The sequence below is a fragment of the Catharus ustulatus genome, chromosome 1 (assembly GCF_009819885.2).
Source record: "Catharus ustulatus isolate bCatUst1 chromosome 1, bCatUst1.pri.v2, whole genome shotgun sequence".
Taxonomy (NCBI): domain Eukaryota; kingdom Metazoa; phylum Chordata; class Aves; order Passeriformes; family Turdidae; genus Catharus; species Catharus ustulatus.
Window position 1 is genome coordinate 16,801,794 of NC_046221.1, and position 23,867 is coordinate 16,825,660.

General features: G+C 37.7%; 1 protein-coding gene across 5 annotated transcripts in view; it reads right to left on the bottom strand.

Annotated features, from left to right (window-relative positions):
* ACBD5 (acyl-CoA binding domain containing 5) overlaps window positions 1-23,867 on the bottom strand; it is a 30,043-nt gene that overhangs the window by 5,634 nt on the left and 542 nt on the right. For 3 of the 5 annotated variants that reach the window (XM_033058202.2, XM_033058176.2, XM_033058185.2), the window contains 10 exons: window positions 22,834-22,954; window positions 21,317-21,389; window positions 17,563-17,674; window positions 17,402-17,434; window positions 6,976-7,113; window positions 6,038-6,238; window positions 5,222-5,328; window positions 2,992-3,259; window positions 1,579-1,778; window positions 6-56 (listed from right to left, as the gene is read on the bottom strand). In XM_033058202.2, the coding sequence (XP_032914093.1) occupies window positions 6-56; window positions 1,579-1,778; window positions 2,992-3,259; window positions 5,222-5,328; window positions 6,038-6,238; window positions 6,976-7,113; window positions 17,402-17,434; window positions 17,563-17,674; window positions 21,317-21,389; window positions 22,834-22,931 (1,281 nt within the window). In that variant the 5' untranslated portion in view covers window positions 22,932-22,954. The remainder of the gene's footprint in view (window positions 1-5; window positions 57-1,578; window positions 1,779-2,991; window positions 3,260-5,221; window positions 5,329-6,037; window positions 6,239-6,975; window positions 7,114-17,401; window positions 17,435-17,562; window positions 17,675-21,316; window positions 21,390-22,833; window positions 22,955-23,867) is intronic. The other 2 variants (XM_033058194.2, XM_033058211.2) reach the window with 1 other exon arrangement.

A 23,867-nucleotide genomic window follows, 5' to 3' on the forward strand; every position in this document is an offset into this window, starting at 1 on the left:
TTTACCTTGACAGAGGAGGCAGGCTGGTAATTTGACTGTAGGGTTGCAGATTTTGCCTTTAAATACAAACAAAGGCTGGTAAGTATAAAAAAGGAAACTACAGTTAAAATTTTTCTTATTCACAGAACAAGAATATGAGGTTTTTCATCTTGTGATGGCTTTGCAATCTGCATATATCACAGTTTAATGCACAGAACCACCCCCATGTGACCCCACATAGCTGCCAACTTACCTCTCATGTTTCCACTACTCTTTATAGTAATTTTATCACTTCTCTGTGTCTCAGAAAATGAACCAGTGTCACTTACTGGACCTCTTTAGAGTTTTTGAAGGCTCCCCTGCTCACCTTGTCATTGCAAATTTCTCAATTCTGGTCTAGTGCCAGTTCCAACCCAGAGCAGAAATTGCAGCAGCTTAATTGGCCTGCTTGCATGTCTCAACACCAGTCTATACTAAGGTCAAAAATGCTGCTTTAGTTTGCCCTGGGCTACAGCTACAGGCATGTCTAACACTTAAAGGAAAGAGAAAATTCTGTTTCATGTCTTCCAGGCAATCTTGAAAATCGAAGTACCAAAATCTTTTCAAGACTATTCCCGTACGCTATTGTGGTGCTTCCACAAAAGCAAAGCAGGTGGTTTTCTAGGTCTTTCTTGATTTATGCAAACATGAAACAGAAGCTTCTGTTTCTCCTTAGGTAAGGAGAGCAAGCACAGCATGAACTGCTGGGGAAGAATCCTTTACTACTACTTCTTATATTGTTCAGGCAAATATAGAAAATCAATCTGTATTTAGCCAAAAATTAGATTCTTGAATATCTGTGATACCGTAAAATTATGGTTTTAATAAATCCTCTTCTGTGTCTGTCTTAGATCTGGAGTATGTGCATCCCATTAGGATACTACTTGTACAGCTTGCTCATTCTCATGTAGCTCAAAATATATCAGCAAGTCAAACAAAACTAAACATTTTCAGGTTTCTGGTTCAACTATATTCACATGTTCTATTGAAACAGAAGAAAAAAGAATATCTGCATAATATCTACACTTGCTTAAGAGTTCTATTGGCTGGATGAGGACATGACCTACAATAAAGCTGGATTACTTCAGGAGGAAAGAAAGCTATGAACAATCATGTCTTTTGCTATCTGAAAAATAGAATCTGAAGTTCTGCCTGTGACCATTTATGATCTGAAAGATTAAAGTAATTTCTAACTTTCTTTGAAAATGCTTTCAATCTGGGATCATGCACTACTAAGCTTAATTGAAGTCTCCATATAGAGACAGTGTAATGTGTATCAATAACTATGGCTAACATCAGTCTGAGCAGGAATCAGTGAAATAACACATGGTTAAGTTCTAGGTCAAAAATGCATGGTTTTGCTTACATGTACCAGAATTCTAAATTGTGCTCCTGAGAGTAGGTACCAATAGGAAATTTTAAGTTGGACTCAACTACAGAACGTAACTGAAATGTCTTTACAGTTTAAGAAAATATTGTATGAAACTTTAATCTGAAAAAGCACAAAAATATCCAAGGACATTTAATAAAAGGTGATCAAATAACTCCAAAGAATAGTACCTGTGATGCTGCAACAGCCTCCAGCATATGCAGCCTCTGCAGGACATTCTGCATGTCCTCCTGCAGCCTCATCAGCACCACTGCTATCTGCTCATTGAGGCTTCCCTGGGGGCCTCTGTCGGAGCCCCAGCGCTCTCCATCCCCTCCACTGCCCATCTGGCCCCCTTGGGAACCATCTCCTAAAGGCTGGAGTCTGTGCCCTGTTGTAAGGGAGATAAAACAGAAACACAAAACACAGAATGGGCTACAGCTCTACTGAAAGTGTTTAACTGTTCCATTTTCTCCCTCAGTTTTCACCCAGGAGTGTGGTACTCCTTGTCACAGGCTATATTCAGACAGCTCAGCAGCACTGGAACATCACTGAAATGTCATCTGAGATGTTTCCCTACAGCCTTAGTGTGACAGTATCATTCAAATTCCTAGAACTGCAAGAACATTTAGAAAAAGCTATTAATACACAACCAGTCAAGTTCAGCAGTAAATTCTGCCCCAGCAAAATGTAAGGTCTTTTTCATGTGTGTTTTAAGTTTGGCGAAGTCTCCAGCTGGAAAATAAAGATCACTGGAATACAGTGATGAGAAAATATAATTATTTGAAATCTACAGTACTCCCTTAAACTGGACATAACTACCACTAGCCTGTCATGTTTCTGCCTGCAAATAACAAACTTCAATAAAACAAGAGAGAGGAGACAGTTAACTATAGTATGTTCTTTATAATAGTTTTCAACATAAATGTTTTATTTGGATGTTTTAAAATTTTTCCATTGATTACTTATAGGTGCTATACAAAAAGGCATGCTATATATAAATAAAATACTTTCTGCCTTTTTTTGGTTTGTACCAGAAAAACTGATTTTATCCTTGACTTTATAGATCAAACCACTGGAATATGGTGCTGCTTGTAGGTGACAGTATTAGAAGTATTGTGGAATTAAAAAGTGCTGAGGTCCAACACAAACAATATCTGGGCTATTACATGATTAAGAATCATTAAGTTTTAAGAATCATAATAGATAGTATCAGAATTACTCTAAGGTGTGGCTAACATTCCAATTATATACAAAACAGTATGTCACTGATATAATTCCATGGCAATGCATGGTTTCAAATAAACCACCACAGAGATATAAATGTGTATGTATGTAACAATAAGTATGTAACTTCTAAAGAAACTCCTCTCAGGCAGAGACTGGTTTTGAGGATTACATTTCTAAAAACCCAAGTGCTATAAGCAGCAGCTGAAGTATAAGTTACCCACTGTAATAGACATTTTGTTATCTATTTTTATTGTGAAGAGCAGAAGCACTATACACATGACTGTCCCACTGGTCAGTGCTGACAGGTGTTTCTCAGACACCAGTAATTTATGGCAGTGAGGAGAGTGGGGAACACAAATGCAGGGTCACAGTACCTCTCCCTCTTCTGACACTGTAGAAATCTGCTTTTTCTCCACCTTTTTTCTCCTTGTGAGGACCCCCATTACTGGCTTTGCCATCTTCTCCTCCACATTTGACTTCACCTTGTTCTTCAGCTACTCCCTCTCCAGTGTTTCCAGATTGGAGATTCCCATAATTGCGTCTTGGAATATCCGTATTTTCTAACAGAAGACTGTGATCTACATCCAAGAAATGGGATGAATGCTTTAAAGATCCTTTAGCTGATGAGATGATCTCCAAGGGCTACAAATTAACATTAGCAAGTAATTAAATTCTGTAAAATATGACAGTGAAACATTAAAAAGGAAAAAAAAAATCTTTACTTTCACATTAAGAAAATACTTTGCCCAGAATTAAGACTTTTCTTTTAAGGGGAGCAATTGTTTTCCTGTAGAGTATACTTACTATTGTCTAAATGTCATTTCCAGATTGAGAAGGCATGTCAGGCAAATCTCACAACAGTGATACCACAGGAATTTCTTTACACATTTCCAACATACACCGGTACTCAGTAATTACTAAAATAGAACATTAAGGTCTAAAACAATTCAGTTTTCCCCTGTAAAACTGGCTCTGCTTGCTAGACAGTGAAATGGTCTCTTCTCTTGAATTTGGGAGCCACAGTCAGAAGGCCCATGCTGTCAGCAACCTTGAGTAGGCAGTGTTTGCACTCACAGCAGAGAGCACGCAGCTCATCATCAGCCTGCTCCAAACAGCTTGGCTGCACCTGTGCCTCACACCAAACAAAGGAAAGGCAGAGTACTCTATCAGCTTCTCACTCAAAACTGCTGGTACTGCAGGAAGACAGTAAAAAAGGATAACACAGGTGCTGCTCAGGTTCTACACTGGGACTGTCTCGGTAGGTGGTTCAAGCAGCCCTTGGCACAGGGCAAGGACATGTCCTTGCACAAGGATATGCTGAAGCAGATTGAGACCTCAGTTACCTGAAAAAGAACTTCATGGAGAAGCCAAAATGACCAAAAGGAGGGGCAGGGAAATGGAAACTGCTACCCAAATTTGTAAAATAACAGTTCTGGATAAGAAGAACTGAAGGGCAGAGTGCTAGCTACATCTATTCCAAGAAACAGCTGTATTTATTTAAGTGAAATTGTTCTAGTTTGAACTGATTCATCTGTAGTTCTACAGTGTATTTATTTACTTATACCTAAATATTCATTATTTTGTGCAAAACTAGAACTTTCCTCATGCAGGTTGGGAAACTCTGACAAATTATCCACCCACTTCAATTAAAGAATCTCAAACAAGCTTGAACGATACACAAGATTGGGAAATCAGCTAGATAAGACAGCTTGCTACACTTCTATCAAATTATATTTCCTAACATGCTTCATTACTGGGCAGAATATTGACTTGTTCAAATGAATTGCCTACATACTCAGGGAAGAACCAGACAAGAGAATGATGCAAGTGCTCACTGGTCTTTCTGATCCCGGCACCATTCACACATTTCTCTCCAGAATCAGGAAACACTTACAAAGCCCACACTTAACCTGGGCCTCTGAAGAAGGTCTATGCCAGAAAGCCAACAAAGACTACAATTATATGTAGTAATCAGCAGGAGCACAAATCCAGTCAAAACTGGCAGCACAGTTGGTGCTCACCTTTTATAGGGAAGTCAGAGGTGTACATTATGACTGAAGAGAATACAAGAGAACACAGAAATCCTTGTAATCCCCCACTTCTTTAGACTTAGGCCACTTGCAGGCACTGGCCTACAGGTCACCTAATGCTTATTCTTTATTTATTTTAATGAACAAATGCAGAAGTCATCAGGCCAGAAAAAAAAAAAGCAAAAATTGAATTGTTACAAAGATACTTCCCATTTCTTAAAAATAGCTGAATTCTGGTCCCTACATGTTATGCGACCCTACATTATATTGTGGACACAGACCTTAGTTTCTTTATATTGTTTTTCCTTTTCTAACAATTGTTTCTTTGTACTGTTGTTTTTGAAGCTTTCTCCTCACATAAATTCTCTGAGGGCTTCAAGGCTTTTAGATCAGCAGTAACCAAGTTGTAAAATGCTGACAAAGGAACAAACCCCTATAGTCCAAACAGAAGGACAGCATTATGAGCCACATCATTCACCTCTGCATGTCCATGTTCACTTGATTGAGAGGAACCTATTAAAAAATAGGCAACATACCAGCTTCAAAATAGACCCAGGAATACTAAACCCCCTACCTCTTCTAGTCCAAGCTGCTCCATAGAGTCACAATAAACTTCACTGTCTGAATCACTGGTTAAGTGCTGAGCTGCTGAGATCTCTTCAGTATTCTCTTCATTTGCACCTGCAGGAAAAGAGAGAGAGGGCACATGGTTTGTAAATGTGAGCCACTTGAGCCAGCCCTGGTAAAGACTAGAGCAATGAGTTAAAATGGGTAGGAGAGCATCAATTCATGACCTTTCTATCTATAACTGTCATCCTAAACTTAGATTCTGAATAAAGATGTTATATTAATTTAGGAATTATAGAAAACCATTACTACTGGGAAAATTATACTTCATATTGACATTTCTGCATTATAAATTTTGTCTTTTTCATTACCTTCTCCTTCCTAAGTTCAGTTTAAAGCAGTTTTGCCTAAGTTACGTTAGTATTAGAAGTATATATTCAGATCCCAGTTTTGACTAATTGGCATTTATAAAATGTTCAGCTTTTCAGAATGGTAAACCAGATAAAAGTGATTTTTGTTTTACTACAAATTCACTTTCAAAGGCATAGGTATTTGCATAGGTAGCATAATGATATTATAAGAAAACACTTCTATTTCTGTGGGTTTAGGCCTCTAAATTAATCTCTCCTTCTGTAGGAAATACTAAAAGAAAGCCTTATTTTTAACTGGAATTAATGAATTTGTTTTAGTATTCTATCTTCAGATTTCTGCAACTGAAAGACACCATCACTAGTCTCTGAATCCTAGGATTAAGTTTTCAAGAAAAGAATATTTTTAATGAAAAACATGTGCAAATGAAACCATGGTCTTGGAAGGACAATACCTTGGTGAGCAGCATTATGAGCTATTTCTAGGCTTGGCTCTGTTGTATTTGTTTCTTCATCTGAGTTCAAGCCATTCAAGGCAGATTTGGTCTGGATGCCATTCTGCATATCTGGGATAAAGCTGTCCTTGTAACAGCCATTACTAACAATACCTTCCAAATCCTTAGCAGCTGCTGATTCGGGTTTCACATTCTTATAATCTGTAAAAGAAAAGAAAACTTAGCAAAGAGAAAGCTCTACACCTAATAGCTCCAACCATATCCTTTCAAGCAACTAGCTTGCTAATGGACTGTAGGTATAATGTATCTGCAGAACAAAACATGTAAACGCTCCTATATTCCCATTTGTGTGGATTGTTCTGTTCTTGTAAAAAGAATAAAGAGCAGATACTTAAAACATAAGTAAGCAAATCTGAAGTAGGTGTCTCTTCCAAACTAAATAATAGTCCTGATGTCCTTGGAGGACATCTGAGTAGATTCTAAATATATCATTTCATTTGGTTTTCACTAGATGCTTTTATTTCAGCATCCAGTTTTTATGAACCCTCTAAATGAATCTCACTGAATGTTCTGTTTTATTTTCTCTGAAGAAAAAAAAAGTAATTTTTAATTCTACTCTTATAGGCCACATAGCCATTCATAGCTCTTACAAAAAAGCACTGGCAACAGAAGTCAAAACAATGCAGGGTGTAGATATTTAGATAACCTTTTGACAGAACTTGCTAGGCAAGTCAAGAATCATATGGCATAGCTCACAAATTTGTCTTAGTTTAATTCTTACAGCCTAGGCTGAAACACAGACATCTTTCACATGTGCGTTCACATGTATTTGTATCTAATTCCCTTGAAAAAATACAATATTCATGATACTTTGGTATTTTCTGCCACTTAGGTGGCTAAGAACAACTCTGAGAGACACAATAGTCCAGAAAACTCACCCTTTCCATTTATCTGCAGTTCTTTTTCTTCCTCTTCACGAAGCCCTTCTTCTTCTGATTCTGCTCCACTATCACTGCTTTCAGCTTTTCCATTGACAGCTTTTATATTTGGAGTGGAATTCATAACATTACTAAGGTCTAAGAAAACAGCAAAGAAAAAGAGATGTATTTTAAAGGAAACAAACCTACACCACCACTACCACCCCCAAAACTATCAGTCACAGTACTACAAAAGTACATCCATATAGAATATGTGCCAAATAACAACAGCTTATTTCCGTAAGGTCTTTATTAATTGGTTTAATGTTTCTCTTTTGTGGCCCATCACTGAGTGCCTGACTGCTGCTGCAGATATTCTCAATGACTCTGAGGCAGCCCTTAGGGAAGAGACTGCAGCCCCTTTCAGGAGTCTCAGACCAAGCCTATTACTGTATTTAGGTTATAGCTGCAGCTGGGACTGATGTGGCCATGTTCTTTTAAACCCAGAAGTCACTGTTTCAACAGATTTTTCCCTTTTGGGCTGAAATGCTTCAAACCTGCTCACAATTCAAAGGCAAATCTTGAAACATTATATTCAATTATGTGAACAACAGAATTCTGAATTAAGTAAATACAATATTCCACATGTCATCTATTCTAATTTAGGCAGATGCAAAATATGGTACGAAGACTCATGTTTATGCAGATCTTTACCTAACAAATGACACATGGAAATAAATCTCTGATTTCAGTGAAAAAGTTGATGAAATTAATGTATGCATACAGCATTTTTTTCATAAATATATAAAAAAAGGTAACTACCAAATCCTTATTTTCCACACCTTTGATTACTCTAAGGATCACAATTTACTGTAACTTTACAAAAAATGGAAAGGTAAAGATTCTTTAAAAATATGAAGTATATGAAGGACAATTCTACCACCTCCTGTAAAAAAAAGTTATGGTCAAATACATCCTGATGATTATTTAAGCCTCCTGTGGTAGGACACAGTACAAAGTACACAGAGGGGACAGTTTCTGTGAGACACTTGCACCGTTTACATGTTGGCTCCAAGGCTGAAATCTGACTGTCTTAATTATCACCACAGCATTTCATTTGCATAATTTCTATGTTCCCTTGTCAGAACCCTGAAAGATTTAATCTCACATTTAGGCTTAACATTAAGCAGCAAAATAAGGTCCAATTACACTGGAGTTACCAAACCAGCTTCACTACTTTCTCTGCTGCATGGTAATTTAAAGCTAAGGCTTTTTTCTACTTTAACCTTCCAATGAAGAGCCTTTCACATTTCTCTAGTTTCCAAGCTTATCCACAGCACTTTAAAAAAAGAAAGAAAGGTAAAATAACTTACTGCATAGTAACAATGAATATGTTAAATATTATTTTCACCTTCATTTTATTGTAAGGTAATGTTTCTATGGGCACCCTGCATCACTGCTTTGGATTGCTTTAATCCATCTCTTATCTGAAGATTAAAAAACCCCTACTTTATTGTAAAATGAGAACTGGAAAAGCAATTGTCTCTCTTGTACACTACCAGAATATATGCACCTGCTCATTTTCTCCTCATAGAAGGACACTACTTATTTTCACAGAAATTTGCTTCACAAAAGAGAAATCCCAGCACAGTTTTTCCTCACAAGCGTGTTTCATGAATTGCGAATCCCAGTTCTCAAGGTGTTTTTCTGAGAAGGGTAAGGCAGCAGCTACATCTTCACAGTATGATCATTAGGCACAGACACAGCTCGCTTGGCACGGTAAGGCACACATCACCCTTCCCTTTAACAACAAGGGGGTGGGGACGCAATCACCCATGTATGTGTCCTATCCGGCCGTGGGAGTAAACAGGAAAGACAAGACCAGGAGGAACATTGGGCTGTCAAGGCAAATTAAAACTGTAAAGCTCCTCACTCTACCAAAGATACTGCAAAAAGCCCCAGCTACACCATAAGGTTTTTCCTAATATTTACTTTTCTTTTTGAAAGGAATGCTTTTGAACATTCAAGCATGTTCTTTCTTCACTTACCTGCAGTAAGGAGATTATTCACTTGGGGAAAATTCTAAGTGATATACCACATAAATTTAAATTAAGAGGAGGAACTGAGAGAATGTATCAAGAGTTACATATTTATGGTATCACATCATAGGACACCTGAATAACTCAAATCCATCAGGATTGTATTTCTTGCACAAAGTCATTCTTAGCAACAACACTCCCAAAGACCATAAAGAGGCATTGCTTTGATGCAGACTGCAAGAACACAACCCTGTACAGAGTTTGTCCACCTGAAATGCCTGACCTAATTGAGTGCTTTTCCTCAGAACCCTTACACTGCTGTCCTTATCAGGTCCATCCCCAACTGCTTTTACTACATGGTAAATCCATGGTTGGCTGCCATTCTCATAGCTCTGAGTATCTGCTAAGGAACCAGACATGATTAATTCTGGACATGGCAGGTTTAAAGATCAAGCAGAGCCAACTAGCAGTGACTTCTACAGCCCCTGCTAGTAGGTTAATAGCTGTTCCCTAAGGAATGTATATTCTCAATGTGTGTAACTTAAGCAAGCTTTTAAAACCTTACTTAGTTTGTACTAATGCCACCCAGCCACCCCTTATCCCTTTATTTCATTTACTCACTTCAACTGCATGCAAAATGTAGTAGCTCTTTCTGTTGCCCTACTTTAGATACTATAGAATTCCTCTTGGCTTATTATTTTCATCTCACTACATATAACATCAAACTGTGAGATTTGTGACAATTTTTAAAATCAAAGCTGTACTGCTTTTTATCCATAGGAGTTCTAGTCTGTAAAAGTCTGGGGTGTGGGTTTGGAGTTTTTAGTGCTAGATAGTAGGAGCTGTATAACAGTAACAACTTGCAATAGAAAGAAGGAGGATTTGATAAAAAAAAAAAAAAAAGGCAAGATGGAAAGGATGTGAAGAATAGACATGCAGCTTCTCTACAAGCTTTCACTACATGTTTATTTTCTAATGTCAGCTCTATTAAGGGATTTCCTACAAGCCATTCTAAATATATTTCTTTCAAGGCAGCACCACAATTCTCCTCAACGACCTGTACAATGAGGCTAAGTTTCTCAAAAGTATGTGAAAAAGTATTTCTCAAAACATATTTCAAGGCCATTTTTGTTACCCAGATGGGAGTTCAGAGCTTAAATGCCTCTGTAGATCTGCCCCAGCTTGACAGTCATTTCACAAAGAGAACCTTGCCTAGCAGGTTCTTCTCAAATGCCTTGTATTTTTGTTTTATGAGCAGGCATGTAATTCTCATACAAAATTAACATGCACTGCTGGAGCTGTACTGATGGTACACCCAGTACACTACTGTATCATCCTCACACAAGTTCCACAGTCTCTCACATGCTTTGAAAAAAACAGTGATCAGGAGCCAGTCTACAACAGCACATGAAAGACATGATAAAATATCTTGCTAGTTGTGTACACTCTCACTGTTTAATAAAAATTACGTGTTTTCATAAAATACCACAACTTTATTATCTGCTCAATAGCAGCAAAATCTTAACCACTAAATTATTTCCATGACCTACACTTGTATCACCTTGTATAGGGATCTCCCTGCATGGCTGTGTTTATGTTAAGTCTCAAGGACTTATACACTGCACAAAATTGTTTTCATCATTAGGTAACTGCAGTTATTTTCTAGCCATCACCTATTGATGTTTCATGCTTGTTACTGATCCAAGTAGGCTCCCTGCTTCAATTCCAAGTTTGTGCAATCATGTTCTGCTGTTTCCAATACACTTGGTTGCACAAATCCCCACCTCATTTTGAAACTGATGTATGAAAATACTACAAGGAGTGACTGCATGGGACATGAGGGGTGCATGCAAGCATCTGGGAGCAATAACCTCTTCAGCTAGAACAAGAGTTTCTATTCCTTCATTTCCTTGCATTCTTTTTAATATAGGACACTACAAAGAAAATTTCCAAGGGCCCAGCCTGCTCTGTAACATCTGTTCTACACTACTCAAACAAGCAGCCATCACAAATAAAAAGAGATTTTAGAAGAGTCTCAGAAATACAGACTGAAAAAATCTAAAAATCATTACTTTAACTACCATGGTTTTATTTCTTTTAAGTTCATTAGGTGCAAGCTGTCTGAAAATTGTGCATCATCAGCACACATATTGGGGAAGCTACATCTTCCTCTTGTATAATACAGTTTTCATTTTTTTTTTTTTGTGGTTTAGTCTTCCCAAACTTTACCATAACAGAAAAAGCCCCTCCTCATTTTTATTTTTCTTTTAATATTCTCCAAAAGACTATGGCCTTGTTTTGTCAGCATTCCTCTCTCTGCTTATGTGCTTTTCAAGCTGTTACACTCCAAGAGGTGCCTCTGTATTTAATAAAACAATTTAATCAACAACACTCACATCTTTATTTACCATTAATAAACATTAAAACAATAGTCTGTGGATAAGAACAAACACAGAAAACAGCAACTTCTCAGACATTAATATAAACTTGCAAGTACAGTATTTAGGATTACTGACTAGTCATCCCAGACCTTTACACTTTTCAGTATCTAAAGAGTTTCTCATCTCCATCCATATCACCAGTATCTTTGCCCAAGCATTTTCAGAATATGTACCATAGAAATAAAGATAAGGATACCAAGTTCTGGGGTTGACTTGGATACATTTCCCTCCTCCCTGATGCTCCTCAGCCTTCTGCAGTAGAGACAACATGCCTGGGATTTCCTGGCAGAGAGAAGCCCAGGCAGAACAGCAGCTGCTCCACAGGTATTCCCAGCACTGGCAGGTAGTTCCACAAAGGCCCCCAGATGTCCAGGCCACCAAGCACACACAGCTCAGTTACACAATGTGTGTGTGCAGCAAGACCAAAGGATCCAGGCTTTGCCAGCTTTCTGTCAGCACCTCAGCCAACATGTGAGAATGAACATGAAGAACAGCTGCTTCTTAGATGTTGTAACTTGAAAGCATAGTAACATCATTCCAGGATCCAGGATGTCCCCAAGCCTGGTACTACTTCCCTCTGGGAGGAGCAGAATTTGCTAAGCTCTTTTCTGCGCAGAAGAGATAAAGTCATCATTTGGAACTTTCACTTTGCATGGCAATGGGGAAGGAGCATTATTACACTCTTGAGTTTTGTCACAGAAAATTCAAAAGGCGAGCACAGTGAACTCAGAACCCTATGGAATTATATTTGAAAACAACACAAGGCCACATAGCTGAGTCGCACATTGTAGCCTGATTCAAAAATTGGTTCTGTACAGAAAAAATTATTTCTGTACAAGAAAAAACCCCAAAATTAAATAACATTAAGGCTATATTCTCCTGCCATCTGCTCTAAACCTACCATCTGACTTTTACAAAGCCCATATCAAACACTGCCTCAGAGGTGAAGCAAATGGCTTTTCCATGCATCTTAAAGGGTATAATTAATTTTTTTTGCTATACAGAGCTAAACATGAAACACCAGTCCGTGTCCACTGTGCACTTTTCTGACAGCAATCAAGATATGACTACCTACACCTGTCCTTCCCCAGCCTCCCACACCTCTATCCACTGCTTCTTTGTAGCTTGTCTTTGTAGAACAGAGCTCTGAGAAATACAGATTCCAGTTCTTTCATCACAAGATCTGCACTACAATAAGACAGCTAAAGTATAAGCCACCACAATTTTATAGAAAGTGGGTACATCTTCTAAATGATGAAACCTGAAGAGCTTTTGACATTTACTTTCTCTTTGGCAGGGAAATCTTGTCTGGCTAGAAGGAAAATCCAAGTTCAACAACCAATTATGCACCAAAACTGTTATGCTGACTCAACCCAGCATGAATCACAAAACAGACAGACTTTTCTTTCCATGGAAGAAATCTTCTCATAGCTCCCTCCACTTAGAAACAATTTTTAATCTCAGATTTTCACATTTGCATATTGTGCTGCTCACCCTGTGGCAATATATTTTCTGATCGCTCTATGTGAGAGGGGAGCTGTTGAAATACTCAGGCTTAGAGCTATACTAATGCTCTGCCCTGATTTCCAGCACTGTTAGACAGCACTGACATAAAGCCATCAGCTTGAAGATGAGTCACAAAGGAGGCTGAGATTTGGTGTGTAAAGCCTGAAGCAGGTATAGATTGCAACAGGACAAGCCATGGCTTGTTGAGACACTGATTCCACATCTCACTGAGACTCTCCACTGACTGGCACTTGCTGGTCCAGCCCTTAATCTTCTATAATAATCCCATCCTGCAGCAAATGCTGGAGAGAATGTTCTAGACACTTCTGAAGGCTAAACTACTGAGAGTTTAACAAAAAATATTTGTATAGTAAGTTTCACATTAGTCTTTCTGAACATAATTTTTAGCCTTGATTTTGCCTGTTAATTTATAATTGTAAACTAGAAGGGGAGAAAAATTTAAAGGATGTAATTTTAAAAACCTCACTCATCCACACACCCAGCAGCTCCTCCTACCTCAATGAACTCCTCATTGTGGTGCAGCCACTAACAGAATCCAGTAAGACACTGCCAGTCAGAGCAACACAGGTTTTAGCTCTTTCCCCCCTTCTTATGAATGACTAAGATGATTCACTAACATTGAGTTCTGTAAAAATCCTAGTAAAGAAAGGTGGAAGGAAAGGGAAGGAAATCTGTTCAGCAAGTATCTTTGAAGTCAAACAGCCATGAAAGAGTGAGCTTATGAAGCAAGCAGAGGGTGTTTGAGAGCAAAGGCTCTCACACAGGAGTAGAAAAAGCCACCAAATGCCCTATTAAAAAGCAAAGATGTTGAAAACAACCTGAGAAGGTCTTTGAGAAAACAAACTAGTCATATGCAATCTAAAGAAACACAGTTGGAAAATATATTGTATTTTAAGAGTAAGAAAAGTATTTCTAGTTGGAAAATAGTAATTAGGAACAGGTTTACTTTTTTCAAAGCTACTCCATGTCCTGTACTAACTGCTGCCTTTGAAATACAAATGTTGACATGTATTTTCTCGTTCTAAAAGCACACAGATCTCAGTGAGTATTGTCTTAAACCTAGCTCCCGTTTGGAATGCAAGAAGACACCAAGCAAACTGTTCAGCAGCTGTGTGTGCCTGTGAGCCAGGCCAGCTTCTGCCATTCACACAAGCAGTGCACAGTTCCTCCTCCACGGCTCGTGCTGCCATCAGCACTGCCCCAAACCAGCATATGCAGCACTGCACAGCACCTTGCTTCAACAGACCTCCATCTGGTGCTACTGCAACTCAGCTGGGAGAAGGAAGCCAAGGTTTAATAGTATTATAATGCTGGAACTTCCAACAGCCTCTGCAGTACCAAATTTCTTGTTACTGGAGGCAACATTTGGTTTTCAAAAAGGTTTACTGACACCACTACTACCCAGCATGCAGGCAAAGGGTCATCTTTATTTGGCAGGATTTTAGAACAGATTAAATACCTCATCACAAAAGAGAAAGATAATACACAAAAATTCTACTAAACAACTTGTAAACCATTTCCAGATACTTTGCTTAGTTGTTCAGATACCTTAACTTAGGGTGGAAGCCTGTCAGGGTCTTCCTTGCCTCACTTTGGATTTACCCTTATTCTGAAAAAAGCAAACATCCACAAACATTCTCAGACAAACATTCTGAAGGATGAATTGGTTCTGAAACTCTCAATATTTTCCACCCCGTATCAGACTTCTAGAGTGCCAATCCTAGCCTACCTTTGGCTTCTTCAGCTATTACACAATAAGAAAGCTTGAATGCCCATTCTAAAAAATTCACATTTACTGAGCAATGGTGAAGCTTCTTTGCCTTTTAAACATTTGTCTTAGACATCAGATTTCTTATACATTTACTAGTAAGTGCAAAAAAGTTAAAATGGTACTCTTCTAAAGCACCCATCCACCTAATGTGTCCCTCTCCTCTTCCAGCTGCTACAAACAAGAGTCCTTCTATAACACTGCAAGAGTTACCTCATCCCTTCTGCAGGGCTAAGAGCCCACTTTCTTCTCTGATGTCAAGTATTTCATGTACCCAAAAATAATTTGTCAATGACTTTGTCTGTAAAGAAGCACTTCACACTTGTCAGAAAAAGACTACTGACACAGCTTTCCAGAGAAGTCAAACATCTCACAGAGCTGCAGGGTGACTTTCCAAACACTACCCAGGTTACCTGCTTTCAAAATAATTCTTAGATTTGCTCAGCCTATTGGAGTGAATTCTCTATTTTTCCTTCTTTACACATTTAAGTCTGGATATTTGTAACCCATGGATCCAATAAGTTTGTCCTTTTTTTCTAGTAGATGTTACAAGTCATTTATTTCAATACTGGCACGTCAGACTTCTGTGTTCTTTATTAGGGAGCCACAGGCTCTATTAATTCAGAAAGGCAGTATTTTCAATGGTTTGTATTTAACATTTTCAAAGAAACCACAAAGACTAGAAATGTAATTGTAAAAAGCTGTACTTTTCAGTTGAGGCCAATCTGCTAGAAACAATACATAAGCCATAACTGATGTACACTGAGCTTACAGACAATTCTCTTCCACTAATTCAAGAAAAAGGCAGTGGCATACAATTCTCAAACAATTAGATAATGATCTGCATACAGATTAAAGTTTGATGGAAGAATGGAAGGCAAACTCAAAACAGAATGGACCAGAAGATGGGGGTACAATATGAAGCAAGGTCGTCAAGAGAAGGGTCCTAGTTTGCAGAATATACCAACTGCCTGCCCCTGAAAAACATATCTCCCACAAGAAAATTTACAGACTGTAGAATTTGGGGGTGAGGAAAGAACCAGAGTGGATAAACTCACACAATCAAAACATAACCGTGTGTCAATTTTTAACAGTATTGTCACCAGTGTCTACATCGTCTCAGACATGAACTTGGGCACATTGGTTTTATTCCTTAGTGTGGATCTGAAAGACTGAAGGTAATCATGCTTCTACACTTCTGTGAAATATTTTGCTATCTGTACTGTAAACAACAATAATTATTTCCAGCTTCACTTTTAATCAGGGAAGCAGTAAGAGCACCAAAGAAAAAGCTTCAAAACCTTAAATGCAATGGTAAAGTTGTGACATCCAAGGACTTTGTGAAAATTCTGTCCTAATTTATTGTGGCATAATTAGATGTTGCACCTGTAAGCAGCATGAATGATGACATATCACCAAAATTATTGCAACAATAACAGTACAAGGTAAAGCTGAAATCTGCCATTCTGTTTAATTACCACTGCCTTATGTTTAAACTGCCTATTTAAAAAACAAGTATGCTACATTTCTTATGAAAATAGGTACACTTTAACTTCCATGATTCTCTGTGTATCTTCACAAGTCATTTTTAAAGAAGTGGCTTCTGGCACAGTGCCACAGACAACAAGTCTAAGTAAATCCTTATTGCACAGATCACTGACCTGAATCTACTGATACTCTTACCTGCCCATCAATCCAGCTGTCAGGCAAACCTATTGCATCCCACACATGAAGTATACACAACTTCAGTTGAGAAAAAAGTCACACCCACTTTCAAAATAGCCATGTAAAAATTTCTACCACTACTTTTCCCTGAAAACAATGAAAAATTATTTCTGTTTCTCTGAGGCTTGATAATAAAACCACGTCCCTTTAAGGTAGGGAGAAAAACACCATTTACAAAAGACAACTTAACCAGTTGATTCATACTTCTTAAAGACATCAACCAACTTATTTGTGCAATGGATTTAGTTTTTAAAAACAGTTTCAAGTTTTGCCCTGTTGCATTTCAGCTTTTAAACATCATTTTAAGCCAGATGTAAACAACTGCAAGACTTATACAACAGCCTTATGAGCACATTACCTCTAACACAATAACTGGTATGATCAAAACATTCTCACAATGGTATTGCTAAATAAAAATCAGCACATTGATTTTTATGCAGATGTGACACCACTAGGTTTGCCACCTGTCAGTAATTTAAAATGTTTAAATATTCCTTTCATGAACTTGAGCCTCAGAAAACTTGTATGTATTAGAGAAGACATTATTTTAAAAGCATGAGGTTTTATTGCTATTTTTTTTTTTAATTTTAGATTAGATGACAGAGCTGGATTACCAGAACTGTATTCAGTTTGACAATCCACATGTACATGAGAATGTATCAGTACACATTAGTTATTCATTTTCTTAATGGAAAGGCACAAACTAGATTTGGTTGGGAGAGTTGTTTTGTTTTAAATACTCTCTTTTCTTCAGGCTTTCTTCAGCAGCTCAAAAAAACCATTGACAACGAATAAATATGAAGCTTCCTGGACCTAATCACCTCAAAAATAAAATAAAACTCAGCCTAATGAGGTGGCAAGCCCAGAACTCACAAGTGTTAGCAGGATGTTCCTATAGCACCAAAACAATGGAAACAATGGATTTACACATAATTTATTATTCCTACCTTCCAAATACTTAGAGACTTTCTCCATTCGAACTGCCATATGGTAAAGAGAATGAACAGAGAGATGCAACATTTAGCTTTTAAATCATTTACAGAAAACAAGCCCCCAAAAACACTGAGTTATGATTATTAATAGTACAAAGAAAGTTATTTGTCCGAACCTGATGTTAGGTCAGATCCTCTGTTCTTTTTATCTTCTACTATTTCATAGAATGGACCTATTACTTGTAGTAACTCTTCAACTTTGTCCGTCATTGGCATACTCTCAAGAATCTGCACAAGTGCAAAACATGAAGCATCTTATGAAACGGCATTTCAATGATTCATTCATTCATTTCAACTGATTTTAGAAACTGCTGGCCATTGTAAAACTCAGTAGCATTTCACTAAGTCACTAAACTTATTATTCTGGGGTTTTTTAAACTTTTTTTTTTAATTACAGGGAAACAACATAAAACTAAGTTATTGAACAAGAATCTTATATTCATTTTTTTCAAGTGAAGACATGATGAGAGAGCTAACGCATTTACCAACACTAAAACACAGCCTTGACACAGTATTTATTAGTAGACCTTGAAATCCATTATTTCTGCAATTTCGAACTGAACCATCTCAAAGTTAAACAGGCTTCTGCTAGCCAATAAAATTATTTTATAGACAAATCTTTTCACTGAGAAAATAAAAGGGATTTTTTTTTTTGTCTTAGAGGATTCTTCATACTGTCAAACCCTGCCACCTTCAATGGAAGGTAAGAAGCAGATCAAAAGTGCTCTAATAGGTGCTTCTAAGCCCAAACAAACACAATATAACAAAACTGAGACAGCACAAAGACCCACTTAGAAGAAGAACAAACTAGAACCAAGTTCTGCTCTTGAAGACATTTGGAGCATTTCTTCATTTTAAGTTACAAAAACAATACCTTTGATCATATGATAGGAATGCAAAATCTTAAATCTAAAATAAATTAAAAGAGAAGAGATTCAATAGGTGGATACTATTTTAAAAGCACATGGTACTATTGTCCCATTCCAGTTTAAGTCCTTTCAAACAAGCTTTTTGCCAATAGCTTTGTTCCTCTTTCATCATCTACTTTTCTAGTTACCATATTTTAAGAGTGGTGATAGCTATATGTAAAAACGCAGGATGAAGCAAACTAACAGCTCCAGTACACCACCTCCTCCTGAAGGGCACCAAGAAGGCAACAGATGAAGGTACACACTGCCACAGAACACGCTGCTCACACACACCAAGCACACCAGCGGGCAGCAGGAGCAAAAGCTGCAGCATTACTGCACAGAGCAGGAGCTCCAGGCAGGCTAACACCTAGCAAGTCAACACTTGCAAACCACTCAAGGATATACCAAGAGACAACAATTCTATTGACCTGCAGTTTCATTGCAACTTCTCTGATCTGTTCAGTGTACGTAATTCATTCTGTCTTTGTTAGGGAGAAATACTCAGATACACAGAGCTAGATATAAAATGGAGATTGAACAGTTTTGTGATTGCTGATTTTTTTACTTCAGTAACATTGAGAGAAACAATAAGCCTATTCTAGAATAAGGCTTGTATTCGTTATGTATTTATTTCTATAGTCAGCTCTGTAAACTGTTTCATACATGCATTTCTATGAGGTATGCACATTACCGCTCTTCATGTATTCTAGACAACCTCAATATATTCTGTTCTACTTAGAATTCTAACTGCTAGTTTTAGGTGAGCACAAAAAGAGAAAATACTTCCACCAGCAAAAGTAACTGCTTGCTTATTATAGCCACTAGGTTAATAAGCAATCTCAAAATTTGAAAGTGAAAAATAAGTTATTATGTATCCTGATTTACTGTTTTTCTTGTCACACAATTCATATATACTCATGTTTTAAATTAGAAACACCACATAGTGTCACACTTCATGCTAAGATATCACTTATTTGTAATACATAACAAAACAATATATCTGAAATGTAAACAAATTTGTTTAAACAGCATTGCAAAATAAATTACAGAAATTCTACCTGAAACAAACTAACCTTGAATCTGAGCTGGAGTACATTTTGTTTATTTTAACTAAAAAATAAAACATTTGGTTATCTCTGAGCAGCATATCAAAACTTCACCCAGACACATTCCTCAACTGTGATTTTCAAGGTTACCACATTAAGGAAGGGGGAAAAAAGCCCAAAAACAAATAAGGAATTTTGTGACAGGGTCATCTGATGCTTGTATAGCCCAAACAAAATGTGTAAATGCCAGGGGATGCCCCAAGGCTGGGGAAATATGGCAGTTTTATACACCCTTAAACACAGTCCTGGGATATCAGCATACCAGTGGGTATTTGCCCCCTCAGACATGGACACCTACACAGACACAGCAGACTGCCCTCAGAAAGTCCATGAGGATTAGTGCAGTATGTGCTGATAGAACAACCCAGTGGATCCATTTGAAATGCACTTCCATTGACATTGCAAGTAGAATCAATTGGGATGGAAAAGCTGAAGCTAGAATTCCAAACGTGAGAGCTGAAACAGCACCAAAGCAGGGTAGACAGATTCCCCACTTCCAAAGCTGAGCAAGGCAGAAAGTCATCTGCTCTCCAATCCCTAGATATAATCCGCAAAGAAGCGGAATATTTGTGGTTCATTAGGGTCAAGGAAGCAGACTTCTTCACAGGAGGCTTACTAGAACTTTTTTTGAATAAACATTGTAGTTTCACTAGGTTTTAGTGTCCTGACCAAACCAGTTACAGCACTGAAAAAAACCCCATAAAGTAATCTACTGAAATATCAACACATATTGAATCCAATCTTTGAAATGAAGCACTAAACCTTGTGGCACACATTCAAAGAAATTATTAAAATTTAGTGGGATTTTTAATTTAAAAAAACAGTATTTGGCCTTCTGCGTTTTCTGGAGCTGCTTACTTTTCATTTTAGAGCAGATACAGTCATAGCAGCAGGAACTAAATTACCAAAACTACAGACAGGAAAAAAAGAACAGTAAATCAGACTCCAGCTCCTTGCCTAGTAAAAATTTTTGTTGTATCACCCATTAAACAGATTCAGAGTTTGATGTAAAGATACTGGCCTAGGAAAAGAGCAAGGGTATTTGGAGTAGAACTTTCCCCTTGACTCAAACCTCATAATAATGGATTACAATTATACTTCTATTCAGATTGACAGCAAATAATCTTTAAACTGGAAAAGTCATCTATAAAAGTTTCAGTGAAAAGACTGCAGTGAAAAGGGTCAGGTAAGAAAAGACACAAAACTTTCAACTTTGTTTACTTTAGTTAATGCTGCAATTCCTGCTTAATATGGTAACTGTGACTGTTTACAAATTACACATCTATTTGAAAACAGAGCACATTACTCAATGCTAATAATTTCACTGTAATTATAATATTCATGGACTATATTCATAACAAGTACAGAAAATTCAAGTTGCTGAGTTCTTCCTGAAAAATCAAAAATTATTAAGTTTACATATTTGATTATATTCACGTCTCCAGTCATGACAGTGAGAGTTTTTCTCCTAAAGTCCTTCTAAAAAGTTGTTTTAGCCCCTTTTCCAGGATAAGGATCACTTACCTCTCTCAGCTCTAAGAACTGAGGCAGTGTGTGGTACAGTTTATTTTCCTTAATGCCCCCTTTACCATTATTTCAGTATTTCACTTTCATTTAAACTTCATATCAGCTAGAGCTTTCACGTTTCTCTGAAAACAACACAAATTCTGTAGCTTTTGAAAAAACTTTGTAATTTTCTTCTCCCCACAGGCCAAACAGCACAGTACTGAAATGTAACAGTTCACACAGGGGATAACATTTGGAGCTTCGGCAGGAGAAGTCAGCAAGAGCCCGTCATATTCCTCTGTTTCTGGGACACTTGTTCTAGAAAATCCCTTCATTAGCAAACATACCTTTTTCATTTCATCAACATAGGCTATCATGGCTTCTTCTTTGGACATGTTTCCCAAGGCACTCCAAGCATCCCTAGGAAAGAAAGTCATATACACCTTCAGTATGTTCAGGGCATACTGGATTTTTTTCAGCTTGGCCTTAAGTAGGTCAGTTATGTAATGTCCAAAGTTTCTCTGATACGAGTAAAATGCAAGAATAATTCACATTATTTTTTAAGTACATATATATAATTTGCTAGGATAATCACACAGTGGAAGAAGAAGCAACAAAACTGAACAGACTGGGGACTGAAGAGCTCCTCACTGACTGCCTATGATTTTGTACCCAGTAGGTTGTAAACAAGCCCAGATACAAGACACACACATTACCCTTTTGACTAAGTTGTTTAAGATCCTCTGCTGTATAAAACAGGCCCAGACACTTCAGCCAGCACTTACAAACAGCAGCCACTGAGGTAGAACAAGCTACAGGAAAAATCTGTCCTTTTTGAGTTCAGCAACTGGGGAAAGACACATCAGTCTAGTAGACAAACAGTTACCAAAGCAGCTACTTATGACCTAAATAAAATCTTCCCTTCGCCAACTCTGCAAGACAGAAAACTCTAACCAAATTTATCGGTATTGCACAAGGAATCTGTCAAACACGGACTGCAATAAAACACTTCCTCAGTCTTGCACATGATTTGACATTTCAGAGAATTTGTCCCACCCACAGAAAACCACCAAGGTTGGTGGCTTATATTCCAGCTACAACCAACCAGGTGGATGTAAGCTCACTGCCCTAGTCACCTGCACTCTGGCTTGGGGAGGCTGAGGAGGAAGGAAGCAAGGAAGGGAAGAAAAAAAAAAGTCCTAGGAATCATTCCACAGATTTCCAAGACCATCCTGACCACGAAGACAGCAATAATATTTGTTTTTCAGGACAAATCGTCATTAAAATATAATAAGCAACATTCACATTGGCTTTTCAAAGAGAACTTAGCAATTTGGAGAATCAGAAAATCTTCCCAGGCCAAGGCAAACACAGACAGTGGAGAGCCCTGCCACCAAGCAGACAAACCAGAAAGACATAAACCCAGCCTCCCCACCAAGAGCTCGAAGCTGTATTAGTGGTTGCCAGTGAGCACTTATTTATTTCAGGCTCACATCATACATGAAAACTCAAGAAGGAAGAACTCCAGACACTCATCCACATCACTCACTTCAGAGCACCTAAGACTTCATTTTACAACATGGATAAACACTGCAGAGGTAGATGATGGTGGTTGCCCAAGAAAAACCTGCCCACCTGCATAATCCAAAGGAATGATTTCAACTGTAACTCTGAGAAACGATAAATTATCCAAGTTAGAAGGCTGGAATACAACAGAAAACTAATTCAAGCATCAAAGGTCATAGATGTTCCTTTTATTTAAAAAAATAGAGTTTAGAGTTTCTTCGTCTAAGAGCTACTCATCCAAACATCTCCACTTTAAGCATTAAAAAAATGCCAAAAACAACAACTCATGAAAAGTTACCATTTGTATCTACCAATTGGATCCCAAAATCCAGGTCGAGGAATGTTACAAGGTCCTTGGGTTGCTTGCTTATAAAAGCTATAGAACTTGAGCATCATTTCATTCGTTGGCTGGAATGAACCTAGTGAAAACATTTTAAAATACAATTAAATTGTCATCAAGAATATTAGTGAGTATTTTACAAGCTTAGTGGTTCTCTGAGAAAACAGCCTGCAGCCTGTGACAGCCTGATTCACAGCAGTACAAGTCAACAGAGAACATCTTCACCTCATCTACGGAGAACCAGCACCACTGAAAATATTTACTGTACAAACAACAAGTTTCAGATGGAGTTTAAAGGACTATAACCTTTACTTCTGCTAAGGTCAAACTCCACAATTAGAAAAAAAAAAGGTAATAAGTAACATAAAGCCGATGTCCTTTCACTCAGTTTAAGGGGATAGGTTTAGCTCTCAAGAAACAAAGTATCTTGCAAGTAGTTTTACTGTTAACGAATGATAACTTAAGACAGTCTCCAGAACTCAAAAAATAACCAAACCTAACAAACACAATTAACCCAAAACACGCCCTTCCAGTGCTTTTGTTTACTTTAGGTATTTGACAACACTTTCCACCATACCTCCCGATTCGGTTTTCTGTTCTTCCTTTGTGGAACATACTTTTGTGGAAGGAAAAAATATAAAACTCTAAACAGCTGGCAGGGAAGATTCATAACCAGTCCATTAAATCAAGTAGCTTGAGGTTGGATTCCAATAATTAGACGTTTACAGTGACCTTTACCTCAGAACTTCAAAAACATCCGATTTCACTTTAAACCAGAATTAATGATGCATGTAATAAACATTTTTTTAAAATTATTATCATAAATCTTATCAAAAAGATAACATCTGAGGGTTTTTTTCTTTTCCATTTTGTTAACTCTTTCAGCAGAGGGGAACTCACGGTGACAGCTGTGTTGAAGCAACTTGAGGATGTCAGGGAGGCTGAAATCGCGGGGAGCTGACAGATTCCCTGGTCCAGGCGCCCGAGTGAGG